A 20,889-nucleotide genomic window follows, 5' to 3' on the forward strand; every position below is an offset into this window, starting at 1 on the left:
ATACAGGTTGCCATAACAACGGGCGTCGACGTCGGAAGTGCCCACCCTGTTATGGCAACCTATGGCAGCTCACTGACTCTTGGGATATGATGACACACATCTCCCAGGAGCAGTAGCAAGCGGAGGCGCCGAGGAAAGTGACGTCAGGAGCCGAGGTGATGAAGGAGGCAGATTTCGAGGGACCACATAGCAACAGGCATAAAAGGTACGTAAAAAAATTTTCTCCAAATGTTTTTTTTTTTATTTCATGCACATTAATGACATTTTTTTTTTTTTTTTTTTTGGGTGGAACGCCTTTAACTAAGGAGTGATACGTGAGTGGCGTTTTAGAGAACTGCCAGGGTTGTGGTCTTCCCCTTGATGGTACTCAAGGCTTATTACTGATCCAGACAGATTGAAATAAAAGCTGGGAATCATCGTATGGAGTACTTCTGGGATGGTCGTGCTTCGCACTGAGAATTATACCTTTCAAGTGCGATGGTACACCTTATGTCGGAGAAGGAAAAACTGAAGTAGATAGGTCCCTATCCTTCAAGACCTGGGCTCCAAAAGCCAGTTCCTTTAAGTCAGCAACAAAGTCTCTTGTACCAAGAGCAAGACTGCTTCCCCTGGTATTCATTATAAGGACTTTTCAGTGGTGGAGCAGAAAGGGCTTCCCTAATTCCAGAACCAGATTTGTGACCCAACAAGCAAGAGCAAGCCAGTTACAGTTGAATGAATTGGTCCAGAGGCCAAATTTTCCTGCAACAGACTGGAGTGAATTTGGAAGTAAGAGACTGCCTCAAAGAAGGCTACCTTAAAGTCTAAAACCCTAATGCAGAAATGGGAGGTTTGGTTGGCTCCTGCACTGAAACGTCTGAACCTGAGAGTAAAAGGTTTGTAACATGTACTGCCGAAGAAAAATCTTAGGCAGAGATGCGTCCAGAAGTAGATTACGATATTCCAAGCAATGAGTTGGTTGTGTCTATTTACATTAACAGACACAGCCGGAGCCCTCTGTTTCAGTAGGAGAAGGGGATGCCCCAAGCACAAAGCAGGGCAAGGGCAGAGGCCAGAACCTTGGTGAAAACTCAATGTGCATTATACAGGCCAAAGGTAAGAGCAATGAACTGCTAATACCTACTGCAAAACACAGGAAGCGCTTGTTTGACAATGACATGCAAGTAGGCATCCTTAATATCTACTGAGGCCCGAAAATCCACCTGATGTAGGCCATCAATGACTGCCCTGGAAGAATACAGAACTTTTAATATTGCAATAATAAAATAATAGTTTTTACTATAAATCCTCAAGTTCATGGTACTTTAAATGCTCCCATCCTACTCCACTTGATGTCTTGTACATTAATCCAGTATGAGGTGCAGTGATTAATTCTTCTATCCTCAGCATTCAGGCTCTTTTTTCTATTCTATTAATGATATTGCAGGATTATTGCACCATATTTTCCGGTGTATAAAGCGACCGGGGCTTATAAGACGACCCCCTAATTTTACAGTTTAAGTTTTTGCCTATACTCACCGTATAAGACGACCCCCCTTCTGAGGCTTCATATTTCCCTTCTTGTTGGAGCTATATTGCGCTGAGCCAATCACGGCAATCCATGTATTCTATTAATGAATACAAAGCTTGCTTGGATTGGCAGAGGCTATAACATCAGCCCGCGGCTCTCTGACTCTCAAAGCCAATCCGAGCAGGCTACTGTATGTAGCCTGCTTGGATTGGCAGATGTTGTTACTCCAATCCGAGCAGGCTCTGTATTCATTAATAGAATACATTGCTCACTGGGATTGCCTCAGTAGTATATACTGTATGTAGCCGAAGCTACATACAGTATTTCCGCACATCCGACAGGGTGATATCCAGCGGGCGGCATTTTATACCGGGTGTATAAGACGACCCACGCTTTTTGGCCTTTTTTTTAAAGTGTAAAAGGTCATCCTATACGCCGGAAAATACGGTATCTCTCGCTCTCTCTAGATATGATATATATATATATATATATATATATATATATATATATATATATATATATATATATATATACATACATACACACACACATACATACACACACACACACAGACACACAGACACAGTGGGGAAAATAAATTGAGCTCCCTGCAGATTTTGTAAGTTTGCCCATTTGCAAAGAAATTAAGGGTCTACAATTTTTATCATAGGTGTATTTTAAATGATAGAGACAGAATATCAACCAAAAACCACATGATACAAATGTTATAAAATTGAGTTGCAGTTCAGCGAGTAAATAAGTATTTGATTCCCAAGCAAAACAGGACTTAATACTTGGTGGAAAAACCCTTATTGGCAAGCAGAGGTAAGAGGTTTCTTGTAGTTGATCAGGTCTGCACAGTGGTGTAGTGGGTAGCACTCCTGCCTAGCAGTAAAAAGGGTAACATTCATGTACGCAACAGTAATACTACATTCGAGATTTGACAGAAATGGTGAGAATCCCACTGCATAAATGATGATAATCCATGAGTGAGAGTCCAACGCGTTTCAAAATATATGAATACAATCTTCATCAGGGACAATTTTGCCATTTATGTCAAGAAAGCATCATTGGAAATTCCTCCATACCATCAGTCACCCAAAAAGCCTATGTTAGCCTTTCATCATGCAAAAGAACCCAAGGATATGAATATCCAACAAGGGTGTCAAAAAAGAAAAACCTAAATACGGATAAGGAACAGTTTTGTATGGTCCAAAAGAGGGCCCAGGGAAATGATAGCCCTAATAGAATGGTCCAACCCATGTATGGGACAAAAAACGATTTTTTGATGTATATTCACGATCCCCCAAAGGAAAAAGATGGGGTAACAACCAAATATGAGTAATGAATGGTCCCAGCGTAGGAATCCAACAGCCGTATCGTCTGCCCAAGTGGGTGGGACAAAGCGTGCTCCCCTCCCTGGGAGAAACCAACTGATGCAAAGAAAATGAAGCTACTGTGGCATGGAAAGGAAATGCCCCAAAGCATAATGTTTCCACCTCTGTGCTTGACTGTAGGGATGGTGTTCTTTGGGCCATAGTCAGCATTTTTCTTCCTCCAAACACGGCGAGTCAAGTTAATGCCAAAGAGCTAAATTTTTGTCTCATCTGACCACAGCCCTTTCTCCCAATCCTTCTCTGAATCATTTAGATGCTCATTGGCAAACTTCAGACAGGCCTGTATATGTGCGTTCCTGAGGAGGGGGACCTTGTGGGTGCTGCGGGATTTCAATTCATGGCAGCGTATTGTATTACCAATGGTTTGTTTGGTGACTGTGGTCCCAATTGCCTTGAGACTACTCACAAGCTCCTCCCTTGTAGTTCTGGGCTGATGGCTCACTTTTCTCATGATCATCCTTACCTCAGCCCTCAAAAATTTCACTCACCTGCTCGCATTTTGCGAGTGGATTTTGAGGGCTGGCGAGCTTTGGCTGCCTGGGAGCGGGAGGGTGGGTGGGTGACGGGCGAGCACCCCCGGCAGCCTGGGTTAAGGGGGTGTACTACTCCCAGCAAACGCGGAGGGGAAGAGAAAGGACAGCTGCCCAGATGATCAGAGCAAAGTAAACACAGCGCTAACAGCTTTCATTTCACATTGCTGTGTTCCCCGCAGCATGCAGTTACATACAGCCCCCTGCTCCTAGTCCTGGGACTGTGATAGACAGTTCACCCATCCAATCCCGGGCAATCTGTCAAAGTTCCCCGGCCAGGGGGCATGGCTGTATGTGACGTTGAGTGTCGGGAACACAGCAATTGAAATGAAAGCTGTTAATCGCTGTGTTCCCTGCGCTCTGATCATCAGGCCGAATCTCCTGTTCCTCTCCTCCCCTGAACAGGTAGGCTGCATGGTAGGTACAGGCTGAACGGTGGGCACAAGCAGGCTGCATTGGTGGACACAGACAGGCTGCATTGGTGGACACGGATAAAGTTGTTAATGTTTATTTTTATAACTTAATTCTGCAAAAAACATTTAGGTGTCATTTCAGAGGTACATAGTAGGTGAGGTTGAAAAAAGACACACGTCCAACCTATGTGTGTGGTTATGTGTCAGTATTACATTGTATATCCCTGTATGTTGTGGTCGTTCAGGTGCTTATCTAATAGTTTTTTTAAAACTATTGATGCTCCCCGCGAAAACCACCGCCTGTGGAAGGGAATTTCACATCCTTGCCGTTCTTACAGTAAAGAACCCTCTACATAGTTTAAGGTTAAACCTCTTTTCTTCCAATTTTAATGAGTGGCCACGTGTCTGGTTAAGCTCCCTTCTGCAAAAAAGTTATATCCCTATTGTGGGCTCACCAGTACGGTATCTGTAAATTGAAATCATATCCCCTCTCAAGCGTCTCTTCTCCAGAGAGAATAAGTTCAGTGCTCGCAACCTTTCCGCATGACTAAAATCCTCCAGACCCTTTATTAGCTTTGTTGCCCTTCTTTGTACTTGCTCCATTTCCAGTACATCCTTCCTGAGGACTGGTGCCCAGAACTGGACAGCATACTCTAGGGTGCGGCTGCACCAAAGTCTTGTAGAGTGGGAAAATGATCATTTTATCTCTGGAGTTGATCCCTTTTTAATGCATGCCAATATTCTGTTTGCTTTGTTAGCAGCAGCTTGGCATTGCATGAGCCTATCATCTACTAGGACCTTTTTCATCCTAGATTCCCCTAGATCTTCATGAGATCATTTATGAGGGTGTGTTTAGGGGTGGATTTAGGGGCGGGGCAACTGATGGTGAGTAGCCCTTGAGGCCTGTCTAGTAGCTCAGGACTTGAAATTTTGAAGCCCTGCCTTAACCCATGAGGCAAATTATTGCATGGAGCCCCAGACCGAGAACAATTGATGGTTATTTTATATTTCTTCCATTTGCAAATAATCGATCCAACAGTTGTCTCTTTCTTATCAAGCTTCTTGCTGATAGTCTTGTAGCCCATTCCAGCCTTGTGCAGGTCTACACTCTTGTCCGACATCCTTTGACAGCTCTTTGGTCTTGTCCATGATGGTGAGGTTTGAATGGAAGAAACATTCTGTGGACAGGTCTCTTTTATACACATAACGAGGAGTTGTTAAGAGCACCCTCTCAAATTGACACTACTAATCTGTGTATTACATGAGCACATACTGTAGCTAGTCTGGGAGAGCCAGAATTATTGTTGTTTTATAGGGGATCAAATACTCATTTTACTCACTGAACTGCAACTCAATTTATATCATTTGTATCATGTGTTTTTTTCTGGATTTTGGTTGATATTCTGTCTCCATCATTCAATCTGCAGGGTATCAAATAATTAATTTTCCCCACTGTAACATTTACATTTTAGACTGGATATTTTGCATACTTTTAAAGGCTGCTGCAACTGAAAGGTTTCAGAAGCAGCACCTTAGAGGGTACGCTGCAAGTTGCATGGGAACAGTTCTATTTTCATAGTATACAGTTTCATTTTTATAGCATAACTATTGTTCTAGTATTACAAATGGTTTTTTGGCAATCCAATAAAAGCCTACTTGAAAACACGCGATTGTGGTCTGCCATTTTTTTCTACAACTTCCTGGATGCCTGCAGCTTTGACTCAAATTCCTTTGGTTTACTTTTAAATTGCAAGGACTACACAGCCCATGGTACCTTGCTGCCTGCAAACCATTTCCTGTACTGACGCTTCCTTCTGAAACTCCTCCTGTCAGCACCTCCCATAGGAAACCAGGTTTTGTGATAGCAGTGCCTGTTCCCAGGACATAGTGAATAGGTTTCACAGAATTCAAGAAAGTAAATGAATGTGTGGGGTCCTTAAAGTTTACAAACTTCAAGTGCAAAAAAAGAATTGGGTCTTACCTCTAAAATCAGTATCTTGGAGTACAGTACTGGACACAAACAGAATCACCTGAAAGTACAAGTTATAGGGTCGTGCTTTCAGGTGATTTGACACTGGCAAAGTTTTCAAAGACATGCCCCCAGGCCTTTCCCCCCTATAAGGGTGGCCTGTGCCCCCTACTATAATGCAGATATTTACAGGCAAGACCAAATTCCTCTTCCCTTAATCATACAGCACAGGACAGATGCAAAGTATTCATAGAGCCTAGGAAGTTGCCAAGCAATGAATGAAAAGAGCGCGCAACAACTAGGTAAAGAGAACTGTGCCAACAGGCCCAACAAGGGTCACAACCAACTTTGCGGCCAAAAGCTGCATCTGCAGAATATTGGACATCCACCTGGTAGATCCTTCGAAAGGTATGAACAAAGGGCCAGGTGGCGGGGTTACACAGCTTGGCTACAGAGGTCTTGTGCCAGAATATCCAGGAAACGCTCATTGATGGTGGACATGGAAGCCAAGTGTCCATGTGAGGTCCTGAGGACACAACAAATAGAGGATCTGTGATCAAAGATGTTGCTTTCAGTCCAGCCAATGTAAAGAGATTTCTTTGGATGCTTTGAAGCAGGGCATAAAGATGGTAGAACTATGTCCTTATTGAGGTAGAAGACTGATACCAAATTAGGAAGAAAGGATGGTCTTGAGCATAAGACCATCATATTATCGTAAAGAATGAAGCATGGCTCAATACAAAGGAAAGGAATATCGATGATGGGTTCAAAGGGTGGTTTCTGCAGGGAAGAGAACCAAGCTGAGATCTCACAGAAGCCCAGGATGCTGCAACGGGAGCTTGATGTGAAATACACCTTGATCTTTTTTTTTTTTTTTTTTTTTTTTTTTTTAAACAGGGGAAAAGGGAAGCTAGATGTGTTTAAAAAAATAATGGATAAAGTCCAAAACCTGTCATTTCAGAGTGCATAAGGCCAAGTTCTGGTTAAGACCTAATTGTAGAAAGGCCAGAATGCGAGACAGAGTAATCTCTGGGGTTGGATTGCCTATGTTCACACCAGACAAGAAAAAAAAGGATTTCCAGAAGATTTTTCTGGAAGTGGCTTTTCTTGTTTTCAGCAAAGTAGTTATATAACAGACTCCGAAATTGCTCAGTCTCTTAAGAACTGGGCTTCAACAGCCATGCCGTTAAAGTCAGGGACTTAAAAAGGCATAGTAGATTAGTCTGAACTGAGACTAGGAAATTGTCAAGGCATCTGAAACCATTGTTATAGGATCCCTGACAAAGACAATGGTACAAAAATGTAGTTTGTGGTTTAATTTGGAGGCTAGAATGTCTACAGTCCCCCATTTCTGGTAATAAAGGTAAAGAGTACAAATGGATTATGTGGTGAAACTGAATGGGCTTAAAAAGGGACAAACGCCAAGTGTTCATAACATGATTAAAGTGGATGTAAACCCGAAAATTGTTTTTGTTTTATATCATACTGTAGAGTATAAGATTTCCTATCATTTGAGCCCAGTCTTGCCACAAAGAGTTAATCCATCTCTGAGCAATCCTCTTTTATTGTTCAGTGAGATAAATCTTGACAAACTGAGAAAAACTTTGTCAAATCCTCCCCCTTGCTGTGACAGGTGATTTACATATCTCGTGCACTAGCCTATTCCTACCTATTCCCTCCCACTCCTTTCTTCAGCAGCTCTGCAAGGATTGGCTGTTCCACACCTCACCATGATTTGGCATGCTTAAGTCATGTGGTTACTTTCCTGTTTTTTCACTGGATATTAGAGATCATAGCAGAAGTTCAGTGTAAGAAATACACAGGAGAAATGCATATTGACAAGGGGAGTGTAGAGTTGGGCATCTGACATCACGACTCCACCCACCGAGCTCCAGACAACAGACCCACCTACAGAATCTGCAGTTTTTCGGGTCTAATAACAGACAGGGGGGAGACATTTGACAGGTAAAGATACATGCAGGAGGCATGTATATCCTTATAGATAACCCCTATGGCAGTAGTTTAGAAAGGATGACATTGGGTTTACATCCACTTTAAGACATCAAAAAATGAATAGGTGATGAGACAATATGTGAAGGCGAGTAGTCCACCACCGATAGGATGAAGGCTTACCAGATGGTTTGAACTCAAAAGGACATATGTCCTATGAGTCAAACAGGCTTGTATTGGCAAGTGCCAAAGTTGAAGACATCAGACCCGGAGACCTTCAACACATAAGCCAAATTCTCATACAGTCATTGAGGTAATGATCTCCAAAGAAGGCATTTCCATACAAATGGATGGTTTCTCCCATATATTCACATGTATATCAAAGAAAGGAGAACAAAAGGCCACATAGGGTGATTCTGAAATTTAATGAGGTTAAAAGACTGACATTCGAGTCCCCCATTTCTGACATAACAGATTGAAAATGTCTGGTTGAAGGGACCATTCTTCTTGATCCAAGTAGTGGAAGCTGAGGTGATCTACATTATCCACTCCGTGGATGTGGGCAGCAGAGATTGCTGGAAAATTTGTCCATGAGATTATCAGGCTTGTTTCCTCTAACGCTGCATGACCCCTGGTGCCCCTTGATGACTGAGGTTTGCTACAGCCATGGATTTGTCCAACTGTCCCGTTTGGCATCCTCACAGAAGGGGGTCCGGTGTTGCAGAGCTATTCCTATTTCCCCTGGACTGACAGCATCAGGAACACTCCTCCCCAGCCTGAAAGAGTGGCACATATTATCATTTTTGGATTCAGGTCTATGTCTTGGGGGGTACATGGACCTGAATCCAAAGTAACACCACCTTAAGGGTCCCCAGGCATACAACTCACAAAGAGCACTATTCCCCCCAAATCCACACTCTGGTAACCCTGTATATGCCATATTAGAAATAATGACTGATTCATGCTGTTGGGGCCCATACTGTTAGAAGATGCTGATGTCATCAACTCCAGCCACCTGTCTGCTATAAATATATATAAGTATGTAAATAAGTCTCTTATGGCTTCTAAGAGTCTTTCACCCATTCTTGTTTGCGATAATTAACCCTGCTTTGTATGAAGGAGCTCTGTGTTGATATGTATGATTATGTATATTGTAGTCAGTGAGCTAGAAGACGGCAAGTCTACCCTGAAAGGTCATATCTCTGAGTCACCTATTCTGGGTAAATGATTAGATAACTAGCTCATGTTAATTAGGTTTCTGGTTACAGTTTGGATTGTCAGCCTGCTGTATATATTTGCGTGTCATCTCAAATAAATCAAACCAAATGAGTATTGCCTTGTTTGTAGCGTTTGGAATATCTGATATCTATATTCAGATTGGGAGGAAGCAGTATATGATGAAAGCACTCCTCAAAATGTTTTTATTGAAATTTTATAAGTCAGGGAACAGGTTCAAAAGCAATACAGGAATATACAATAGTAAGGTACAGTATAAAATTATAATATGACAAAAGATAACGTTGTCTCTTACTTTAATCAAAAAAATTGTCAACTCAGAGACATTTCCTATAGTGTTAAGAAAGCAAAAATGTTGAAACATAGACTATGATAGAGTAATGGAATCTCAAAATTATAATTTGAGAAGATCTAAACTTTTTAATAAAAGAAGCATTAAGGAATTATCGCTCTCATATTTCAAGTAAGAGGAAGTTCCAATGGTTAATAACGTCATAGAAACATGAAATATAATTAAAAGTGACACTATATGAACCTAATGAAGTGAAAGGAAAAAGAAAGGTAGGATAGCGAAAGAGCTGGAAAAGAAAGGAAAGAGGAAAGGAAATGAAAGGGAAGGGATCTCCGAGGTAAGGTGTGTTTTCAACCCTGTATTAAATATGAGAAAATAAAAATGCACAAGAAATTTACCCAGGTATGAATAAGGTTGCATCGAAATTAGAAGGCAGGAAATGTGTCGTCCAAGGAAGCCATATATTCTTGAATTTAGGAATTTTGTCATGCGTTATAGCCTCTGTTTTGGCATGAACCATGGCTTGATTAATTCTATAATTAGTTTCAGTTAATATCAGGGTACGAGTTTTCCAGGCTTTAGAGATTGTTTTGCGGCTGTAGTAATCTGCAGCATTAGCTTGAACTGATTATTAGAGAGAATTGTCGGTTTTAAATTCAAAAGCGCAATCAAGGGATCAGGAAGGATGGACATTGCAAATAATGTTGAGATCATGCGGAATATGTTTTCCCAAAACCTTTTGACAATTGGACAGGTCCACCAAATATCCAAACGTGATACAGGTTCAGTACAGCCTCGAAAGCAAGAGAAGGAGTAACTGGGGGCAAATTTCGCAATTCTGGTAGGAACTAAGTACCAACGTGTAAGTACTTTGTAGTTCGTTTCTAAAGCAGTTATATTTTGAGAGGAAGATTTTGTAGTAGTCCAAATCTTATCCCATATTGTTGTTTCCAATGAGAATCCAAGATCAGATTCCCACTTAGCTACATATGAGGGGGGAATAGAATCCGATTTAGAATGGAGTTGGGCATAAATGTTCTAAATAAGTCCTTTTGTATGGGGGTCATGTTTGCATATGTTTTCAAATGATGAAAGCACTCAAGCGGAGTGTGGGACGTTTCGTTTGGCTGGACAGGAGCATTGGTAGGTTGAGAGAAGGAGCACAATTGTTCTGGAAGCCTAGAACTCTCATGGAAAATCTCATTGTGGGATGTCTCCTTGATTTAAAATTTCGAGTGTGGACTCTTTTCTGGAATGAAAGCTTTTGCTTGGGATGTGTACAGGACTGGACCCAAGTATTCCAGGTGAAGAGAAGGCTGTAGAGCAGGTTTTTGGAAGTTCATCACCTCACTGAAGGCCTGGAGCATCTGAATTGTCCTGTGGACGTTTACACAGAGCTGTAATGGAGATAAAACCTTAAAGCGGAGTTCCACCCAAAAGTGGAACTTCCGCTTATATGCTCACCCCCCCCCTCCAGTGCCATGCACCTTTCAGGGGGAGGGGGGAACCGGGACCTGTTTTGACAGGTCCCCTTTCCCACCTCCGGAGACGGGGTAGTGGCCCGATCTCCCGGCAGTTCGGCCCTGCCTCCTCCTTCCCCCGCGCCAATTCGCGCATGCGCAGTAGGGAATGAGCTGTGAATCAGAAAGGCTTCACTGCCAGGTTCCCTTACAAGGAATGGCGGCGGCAGCACCCAGGAGTCGATCCAAAATCAACTGGGGTGCCGACACCGCGGGCTCCCTGGACATGGTAAGTGCCCTAATATTACAAGTCAGCAGCTACAGTATTTGTAACTGCTGACATTTAAATTTTTTCACCCAGGCTGGACCTCCTCTTCAAAAAGAAGCTCTTCTAGATAACCTGTGATCAGGATGTCCCTTGTTCTAAGAAGGGCAAGAAGAGGTGCTACTACCTTTGTGAATACTCGGGGAGGATACAAAGGGCAGTGTAACAAACTGAAAATGGTTGTATGCCACTGCAAAACAGCTTATGAGGTTGATAATAGGGAATTGTACTTATAGGCATTTTGGATGTCAACAGATGCCAGGTATTCCCTGTCTTAGGGAGGCAATTACCATTTGAAATTTTAGAATTTGAAGGTGCTTGTCTTATTCTGGACTTTAGATCCCTCAGCAAACGCCAGTTAGATTTTGATACCACAAAGAGGTTTGAATATAATCCTTTGAACCTCTCGTGTGGGTACTGCCACAACAGCTCCCTGGCACAAGAGATGGTTCAGGGCATTCTGCGAACTAACTGTTCTTGGGCAGTTTTTGGTTGATTTTAAAGAAGAAAGTGGTGAGGGGGTTGAGTTTTGAACTATATTGTGTACCCCTAGAATGTGTCAAACAGCTGATAAATTAATGTTCCACTATATGTATTCGCTTGGGGAATGGAAAGATGCACTTTCGCTTATTCATGTCCATGGTTACATCACAGGTATTCAGGGCCATTATATGGTCAAGTTGACTTTTTTTCCCAATTCTACCCTAGCAGATCTATTAAATGGTGTAATTTCCAGTGCCTTCATTCATGGCTTTTGTTTCTTTAATGATCCATATTTTACATGATGATTGCTAGCAATATTCTTACATGGAAATGACAGAAAACTTTTTACCTGTCAAAAAGCTAAAGTTCAAGTGAAGTCTCACACCTTTTATTTTCTTTATAGTCCTGTACCATTATTTTTTCGCTTCTTAATGAAAGCAGGATTACTTTCAAATTCACACTGTAGTACTCGGTGTTGGCAGCCACATATCCCTGTAGCACAAGCTTCCTCGCAGACTTTTATTGTAAAGAGCGTTGTTTCTGATCAGGGGGGTGTTACTCTGGTGCCTACTGAGCTCCACAGTCAGTGGTTGTTAGCTTACAGTCTTTTTGACTGTATATTGAATTCTTTGACTTCAAATTCAGCTTGTCTGTACAGGTAAGTGCAATTGGTTAAGATACCTTATTAGCTGTGCAGCTTAGTGAGGTGGATGGCTATCTATACATGCTAATTTTACAACATAACCAGTTCCCGACCGGCTCACGCAGATATACTGCGGCACAATGGCTCTTCTGGGCGAAACCCCATACGGCTTTCCCTTTAGAGGCCGCCGGAGGCGGGGGACCCTATGTGTGTGGCCGGCGGGCACGATCACCACCGGGCATGCATGAGAGCCAGCACAGGGAAGGGTGTGTGTAAACACACAAATCCCTGTTCTGTCAGGGGAGAGGAGACATTTTAAGTAGGACCAACGATATGTCTCCTTCCCCAATCAGTCCTATCCCCATATAGTTAGAACACACATTTAACCCCTTGATCGCCCCCTAGTGTTAACCCCTTCCCTACCAGTGACATTTACACAATCAGTGCATGTGTATAGCACTGATCGCTATATAAATGTCAATGGTCCCAAAAATGCGCCAAAAGTGTCCGATCTGTCGCAATACCGCTAAAAAACTGCCATTACTAGTCAAAAAAAAAAAAAAAAAAATGCCATAAATCTTTCCCATAGTTTGCAGACGATAAAAAATTTGCGCAAACCAATCAATATACGCTTATTGTGATTTTTTTTTTCCCCCGAAAATATGTAGAATATATATTGGCCTAAACTGATGAAGAAATTTGTTTTTTAAAAACATTTTTTGGGGATATTTATTATAGCAAAAAATCGTTTTTTTCCCCTAAAATTGTCTTTTTTGTTTATAGCGCAAAAAATGAAAACTCGCAGAGGTGATCAAATACCACCGAAAGCTCTATTTGTAGGAAAAAAGTACGCAAATCTTCCGGGGCTGAAGTGGTTAAATGAGAATATCATACTTCTGAAAAAAGTGGCGAAACATTGCCCAAACTTCCTTTCAGTAACAAACAAATCAGTAAATATTGCAAATGCTTACCTCACATATAAGGATCGTTTCTGGCTTGTACGAAGTGAACCAGATCCGGAGCTGATACTACTGTTCATCATCTGTTCCCTCAGATCATGAATCTTGGCCTCAAAACGACTATATTCTGCAGGAAATATGTAACAATGTTAGTTTTACATTTCCACATGAACAGCATATATTCTTGATTGTAATCAACACATTTAAGAAACCTTATGTAGGGTTTACTTAATTACCAAAAGTCTCCCTAGCAGTAGAACAGCTACTGACACCTCTAGTGTCCCTATTATGGCAACTGTAAAGTTTTTGTGTGCCTAAACTGCACCAGCTGTGGAGAATGAGTATGCTGCAATTTTTTTTTCCTGCAGGCACAAAAAACAAAACAAAAAAAACAAAAAACGATACAGTTGCATCATATTTTAACCCAATCCAGAACATTAAAGTGACACTAAACTAATTTTTTAATAACATGTACTATGTTTAACCTGTTCCCGTCTAGACGCCACAGTTGTACTGTGGCAGGTTGGCTCTCCTGCGCGAATCGCCATCATTGTACGTCGGGCACGTACACTGCGATCTGTGGGCACATGCGCGTGCCCATTCGCTAGTTAGAGAGCCAATTAGCGGGTCCGGCAGACTATGTCCGCCAGAAACCTGTGATCGCTCCACAGAGAGGCAGAACGGGGATCTGCCAGTGTAAACAAAGCAGATCCCCATTCTGTCAGGGGAGTAGAGCGAGATTGTCTTTTCTTAGCGATTAGGAACAGCAATCTCTCTACTTCCTGTCAGTCCCCCCCCCCCACAGTAAGAAAGCCCCAGGTGTTAACCCCTTCCCTGCCAGTGTCATTTATACAGTAAATCAGTGAATTTTTAGAACACTGATCGCTGTATAAATGTCACTGGTCCCAAAAAAAGTGTCAAAAGTGTCCGATCTGTCCTCCACAAAAAAAAAAAAAAAAAAAAAAAAAAAAAAAAAAAAAAAAAATCGCAGATCACCGCCATTCTAAGTATAAAAAAAAGTATATAATAAAAATGCCATAAATCTATCCCCTATTTTGTAGATGCGATAACTTTTGCGCAAATCAAAATAAGCAAAATATGTAGAAGAATACATATTGGCCTAAACTGAAGAAGAAATTTGTTGTTTTCTTACATTTTTTTTTATTTGGATATTTATTATAACAAAACGTAAAAAAATAGGATTTTTATACCAGCTTACCTGTAAAATCCTTTTCTTGGCATACATTACGGGACACAGAGTAATAACTGTATGGGTATATAGGGCACCTTCAGGTGATGGACACTGACACACCCAAGACAGGAAGGTCACTACCTATATAAGGGAGTATCTCAGCTTTGTAGCAAAGCAATATACCTAAACCTCAGAAAGAGGGGAGGGTCCTCTGTGTCCTGTGATGTACTCCAAGAAAAGGATTTTACAGGTAAGCTGTTATAAAAATCCTATTTTCTTTATCGTACATCACGGGACACAGAGCCATATTAATAACTATATGGGACGGCCCATAGCAATGCTATTTAAGGGGAGGGAGACACAACCAGCGGGGTGCCAACAGACTTGAGGACCTATACCGCTGCCTGCAGCACACTGCACCCATAGGCGATATCCTCATGCCTTTTCACATCCACCTGATAAAATCTGGTGAATGTATGTACTGAAGACCAAGTTGCGGCCTTACAGATCTGAGCCATGGAGGCCTGGTGATGCACTGCCCAAGAAGCACTAAAGGCTCTGGTAGAGTGCGCTTTGACTTGAAAAGGAGGAACCTTATCTTTTAAACCATAGGCCTGGATTATAACTTGCCGAATCCACTTAGAAATAGTGGATTTCAACACTGCCTGTCCTTTCCTAGGACCTTCTGGCATCACAAATAAGACATCAGTCTTCCAAATCTGAGCAGTCGTCTCTAAATAGACTTTGACTGATCTCACCACATCAAAACAATGTAGCGATTTCTCTTCCTTAGAACATGGTTTTGGAAAAAACGATGGTAGGACAATATCTTGGTTCAGGTGAAAGCCTGAGACCACCTTAGGCAGAAAACCTGGACGAGGACGCAACACGACCCTGTCCTCATGAATAATTACATATGGCTCTTTACAGGAAAGAGCAGCAAATTCTGAAACCCTCCTTGCTGAGGATATAGCAACCAAGAACACTAATTTCCTTGTCAGAATGACTAAAGGAGTATGCTGTATCGGTTCAAAGGCCCGTTTTTGCAATGCTGACAAAAAAGTTCAATTCCCAAGGGTTCAAAGGTGGTCTAATTGGCAGATTAATCCGCATCACCCTTTGCATAAAAACCCGAACCAAAGAATGCGAAGCAAGCGGTCTTTGAAATAAGACCGAAAAAGCGAAGATTTGGCCCTTAATAGTACTCAAGGGCCAGCTTCATCTCTACCCTACGAGTGGATCCCTTGTCCTGGACACAAAGTTGACCAGCTTCAGTTTGAACCTGGATGCCAAAAGATCTACGTCCGTGGTTCCCCATCTTTGGCAAATAGTCAGAAAAATGTCGGGGTGAAGGGACCATTCCCCTGGGCACAACTGATGGTGGCTCAAATAGTCTGCCAGCCAATTCTCTACTCCCGGAATAAAGATTGCCGATAGGCAAGGAACATTTCTTTCTGCCCAAGCTAGAATATGGTTCACCTCCTTCTGAGCTGGAGACTCTTGGTGCCCCCCTTAGTGATTGATATAAGCCACAGCTGTGGCATTGTCAGTTTGGATCCTGACAGGACAACACTGTTACCTGAATGTCATGGCCTTCAGAGCCAGACGCGCTACCCAAATCTCTAGGATGTTGATGGGCAAGGTTCTTTCGATTCTTGACCACTGTCCCTGGACAGTTGTCTTTTCTAGTACCGCTCCCCAGCCGGAAAGGCAGGCATCTTTTGTTACCACTTTCCAGATAACTGATATGAAGGATTTTCCCTTCAGCAGATTCTGAGTTACCAACCACCAATTGAGGCTCTGGGACACCTTTGGGGACAGCCGCATTGGCAAATCTAGAGCTTGGACCCTTTTGTTCCAAGCAGACAGGATACTGTTTTTCAACAGTCTCAAATGGAACTGGGCATAGGGAACTGCTTTGAATGAAGCCACCATCTTCCCTAACAACCTCATGCAAAGGCGAATGGAGGGATCTCTCTTCGACCTGACCATCTGCACAAACTCTTACGGCGCTGATCTTTGCCTGAGACAAAAACACCATTCTCTGAGCTGTGTCTATGATCATACCCAAGTACCCCAGCCTTTTATGTGGCCCTAAGGAAGACTTCTCTAGGTTGAGAACCCACCCTTGGCTTTCCAGATATTTGGCTGTATTGCGTACGCTTTGCTCCAAGCGGACAACCAACCGACCTATGAACAAAAGATCGTCCAGGTATGCCAGGACTGTTATGCCCTGTGCTCTTGGTGGAGCCAGAACCTTTCTAAGTTCTGAGAACTGCAAAAGTCTTCCCCCTACTCTGATGAGCGGGGACGCCGCTTCATAATAAAGCTTTAGCATTCTGTTTTGCAGGTTTCCGCTCCCAGGACTTCTTTTGCACTTGGGGCTGATCCTGAGGCTTTCCTCTAGACCCTGAAGGCGGAGGCCGTTGTGACTGCCGCTGGCCCTGGAGAAGAGGCCCATTTAGATGATGGACGTTTACTCCTTCTTTTGACTAGCAAGGGGGTACTTTTCCCACTTGAAATTTTTTGGATGTAATTGTCCAAATCATCCCCAAATAGCCAATCCCCATGAAGAGGAAAACCAGTCAGGAGCCTTTTGCATGGTGCTTCGGCTGACCAATTCTTCAACCACAGGATCCTACGCATATGCACAAGCATAAGCGCAAGGCGAGATGCCTGGTGACTAGAATCCTTAATGGCGTCAATGGCAAAAACGAATGCCCTTGGCAGTTCGGCCAAGTCCTGGGCCTGTTGCACAGGAATCTCCTTAAGGACTTGTTTAAACTGGTCCTTCAAGGATTGATAGATACTTATTGTAGCAAATGCAGGCTGAGTAACTGCACCTGCCAAAGAAAAAAAAAAGAGGATTTTAACAGGAATTCCAATCTTTTATCTGTTGTGTCTCTAAGCATTTGAGCATTGTTTACCGGACAAGTTAGACTTTTATTCACACTGGATATAGCAGCGTCAACTGCTGGTACATTCCATCTTTTGGTGAATTTCTCCTCCATGGGATAAGCACTTAAAACCTTTTTAGAGGGAGAAAATGCTTATCCGGATGATCCCATTCAGCATAAATAAGTTGTTCTAGTAATGCATGGAAAGCAAACGCATGCAAAGTCTGCCAAGGTTTTAAGGAACCCAAAGAAGAGACTGACTCAGTTAGGGGCAGCTTGAAAGCAGAACGAACCATTTCCCTAAGAGACAGTGCCAGCAAATTTTCCGATTGCGAGGCTGAAAAGGGTTCATCGACTGTTGATTCCTCCAAAGAGGAGTCATTGGATTTTCTTTCCTTCTGATCCCCTGAGGGTAAAACCTCATCCTCTACCCTGTTCCCTTGATAAAGGGTCTGAAGTGGGGCAGGGGGATCTACCACGCTTCCTATCCCTTTGGATGAAAGATGCGATTAAAGCTGTTAGTCTTTCCTCTAGCTCCAACAGAGCGGAGGAAAAGGCATCTTCAGTCACGTATACAGGGGCTGAGATGTTAGAAGCAGCTGCAACACCCACTGGTTCCAATGGCTCACCCTGGCTAGCCACTTCTGGTATTTCAGGAGAAGATGACAACGTGGAAACATGACTAGAGTCCTCAGTGCTTGGGGGTGATGCATTAGGTACCTTTTTGGAGGTGTTTGCACTGGCCTTTTTGGGAGGCATAGTCCTAAGCACAAAAGCAGAGGTACTAAGTAAATGCACTACTTGCTGAACTATAGTCTAGCAATAGAATGCCGCTGATAAAAGTTCAGCCTGGTTTTGAGTAAAATGTGTTTTCCTCTAAACCGGGAATGCCTCCATGCAGCACCTTACGTGCCCCCACCGCTCCTATGTCCTGTGTAATTAACAGCTGTACTTTCTAGCTCTGAGGAGAGTCTGCTTTCTGGACTCGGCTTCCCCCGCGGCATGTGCCCTCGTGGACGCTACGTCCCGCACACGGCGTGGCGCCTAGTCCACGCCCCCTACGTTTGTCACCCACACCCCTTCTGTTTAACTTTCAAACAGTTCCCACGCGTGTGGCATTTCGGTCTGTCAAACGGCAGACCCAGCAAGAGGGGAGGAGAGACAAGCCTAATGGTGCTTACTTGAGCAGTGTGGGGGAATAAAAAACAAGAGCTAACCCCTTAGTCCCTCCAGAGGGGAGAAGTGCAGTATAGGCAAATCTTTTTCCTGTATGAGGAATCCCCCCTGAGAATGCTGCTGGCCGAGCCCACACACATGCGGTGACACTGAGCTGAACTGAGAGACAACGTATTAAGGTATGTGCATTTACTCCCTCTGGTGGAGACTTTAAGGCATGACAGCATTTTACCCAAGGAAGAAAAACCATAGGTGGACTTTTTACAGTTCTTAGGCTTCTTCCCTTACCCTCGCCACAGGTTACTGCTAACAGACAGATCCAATCTTCACCCATCACGGCGGGCTGTGTTTAGCAAACTTTCAAGTATTGGGTCCCTTTTTATCAGGGTTCCACTCCCTTGGACCTGTATAGCACCCTGCCAGGAAAACTTTATGGTAATGCGAGCATGACCAAAAGCACTGGGTTCTGGGGTCCAACCCTCCAAGGAGAGGCGTTACAGGCAAAACCTCCTCCTTATATGAGGCCCGGGTACCATCCACTTTGGCCTCAGTGGCACTTTGGATGGATCCGGTCTGTAGAAGCTGGTTCTAATCCAGTAAAGGATCCTTCCAGCGGAGCTCCATAGAGCATATTTTTCAACGTGACCAACACCTAAGACACTGGCAAAAAAACTGAGGTACTCCCAGTAAAAGGAAAGGGGTTATATAGGGAGTGAACTTCTTGTCTTGGGTGTGCCAGTGTCCATCATCTGAAGGTGCCCTATATACCCATATAGTTATTACTATGGCTCTGTGTCCCGTGATGAATGATAAAAGATTGCCGCAGAGGTGATCAAATACCACCAAAAGAAAGCTCTATTTGTGGGGAAAAAAAAGGACATCAATTTAATTTGGGTACGTCGCACGACCACGCAATTGTCAGTTAAAGGGACACAGTGCCGTATCGCAAAAAACGGCCTGGTCAGGAAGTGGGCAAATCCTTCTGGGACTGGAGTGGTTAAATTTAAAGTAGAATGTACTTTCTCTCGCTCCGTTTAATCTCTCAAAAGAAAGCTTTTTACTACTGTTCACAGACTTTGTTCAAGGGCCGCTACATTTGTTCTTCCTGTTCCTCTTCTGTATGTGAATTTAAAATACCCTTTCTTACATTGCCCCTAATATGGACTACATATCTATGTGCTGTAAATATAGGAATTGTAGCACACAGAACTGAGCATGTGACCAGAAATAACAGGCACTGCTCAGTCTACACTGGTAGTAGTAAGGTGCATCAATAGAGGATCGGGAGAGAACACATTGCATTAAAGACGCCTGAAAAACAATGCTAAGAGACTATTGTATAATAAAAAAAAACAAACAGTAAAAAAAGGTGTTTAGTGTGACTTTAAAGGACATTTCAGCTAAACGTATTTTTAAAACACAGGCATTTACAAAAATATAACAAGACTTAACCCAAACCAGGGTTTTAGTAAACATGTGGCAAATGCTAAACCTAAAGTTAAAAGGACCTTGTGGCACTCGCATGTTGCTTCTTATGTCTAATTTAGAGGTCTTGGAACCATAAAAAACCTTGGGGATTGGAAGGCCATTCGAAACCAGCAGCCCCTGCACACTACTTACATGCACATTTTGACAGATAACTCCTAAAGTGGTAATACAGGCCTATTTCTAAAATTGTCCTACAAGTAAGCTTATAATAAGTTTTACCTTTAAGTGCTGTGAATATTTCCTAAACTTGCTTAGTTTATAAGATATTCACATTCTCTAGCCGATGACCCTCACTGCGCATGTGCAGGAGTGAAGTCATTGTGGCCTAGCCAATTAAAAGGTGGAGAATATGATCCCTGGAAGGAAGACCAGGCAAAGATGGAAGCACAAGCCGCGGTGACGGCTCAGCACTGGAGGGCCTTGTTTGAAATGAAAGTATGTCAAATAAATATCAGGTGACATTTGGCCACCTGTATAAAGATATCCCCTGAGTTCTCCCCCCCCCCCCCCCTTTCTTCTCCCTTTTTCTTCTCCCTTTTCTTCCCCTCCTTGTTCCAAGCCAAGCTTCCCCAACATTGTTTGTTCTCTCCCATCTTGCCACCCTCTTTCATCCCCCAATCCAATTCCAATTATAACTATGTCTGCACCCCATCACTGTCTTATTTGTTTACCCCACCACCCAATGTGTAACAAAATGTACTCCTGCTGAGCCCTCAAGTTTTGGGAGACCATACTCAAACGTCTTTGGATTTAATAAGCAGAACGTGCTTTTAATGTTGCTGGAATGCACTGGATCCTGCTGTAGGTACGTCCCGTGATATGTAGTGCAATGCATGAAGCTATCCATAGGGTGCTTTAGACCCCATTCACACTTGTGCCTCTTGTAATGCGACTTTGATGTCCAAAGTCATATGACAAGTAGCACAAGTGTGAATAGGGGCTAAAGCACCCTGTGGATAGCTTCATGCA

At 42.9% G+C, this 20,889-nt stretch overlaps 1 protein-coding gene across 5 annotated transcripts in view; it reads right to left on the bottom strand.

Annotated features, from left to right (window-relative positions):
- The window catches only part of DLG1 (discs large MAGUK scaffold protein 1), a gene marked incomplete in the record, with an annotated part of 511,316 nt that overhangs the window by 101,006 nt on the left and 389,421 nt on the right, over nucleotides 1-20,889 (bottom strand). For all 5 annotated transcript variants that reach the window (XM_073626325.1, XM_073626326.1, XM_073626329.1 and 2 more), the window contains 1 exon segment: nucleotides 13,180-13,294. In XM_073626325.1, the coding sequence (XP_073482426.1) occupies nucleotides 13,180-13,294 (115 nt within the window).

This window comes from Aquarana catesbeiana, linkage group LG04, assembly GCF_042186555.1.
Source record: "Aquarana catesbeiana isolate 2022-GZ linkage group LG04, ASM4218655v1, whole genome shotgun sequence".
Classification (NCBI taxonomy): domain Eukaryota; kingdom Metazoa; phylum Chordata; class Amphibia; order Anura; family Ranidae; genus Aquarana; species Aquarana catesbeiana.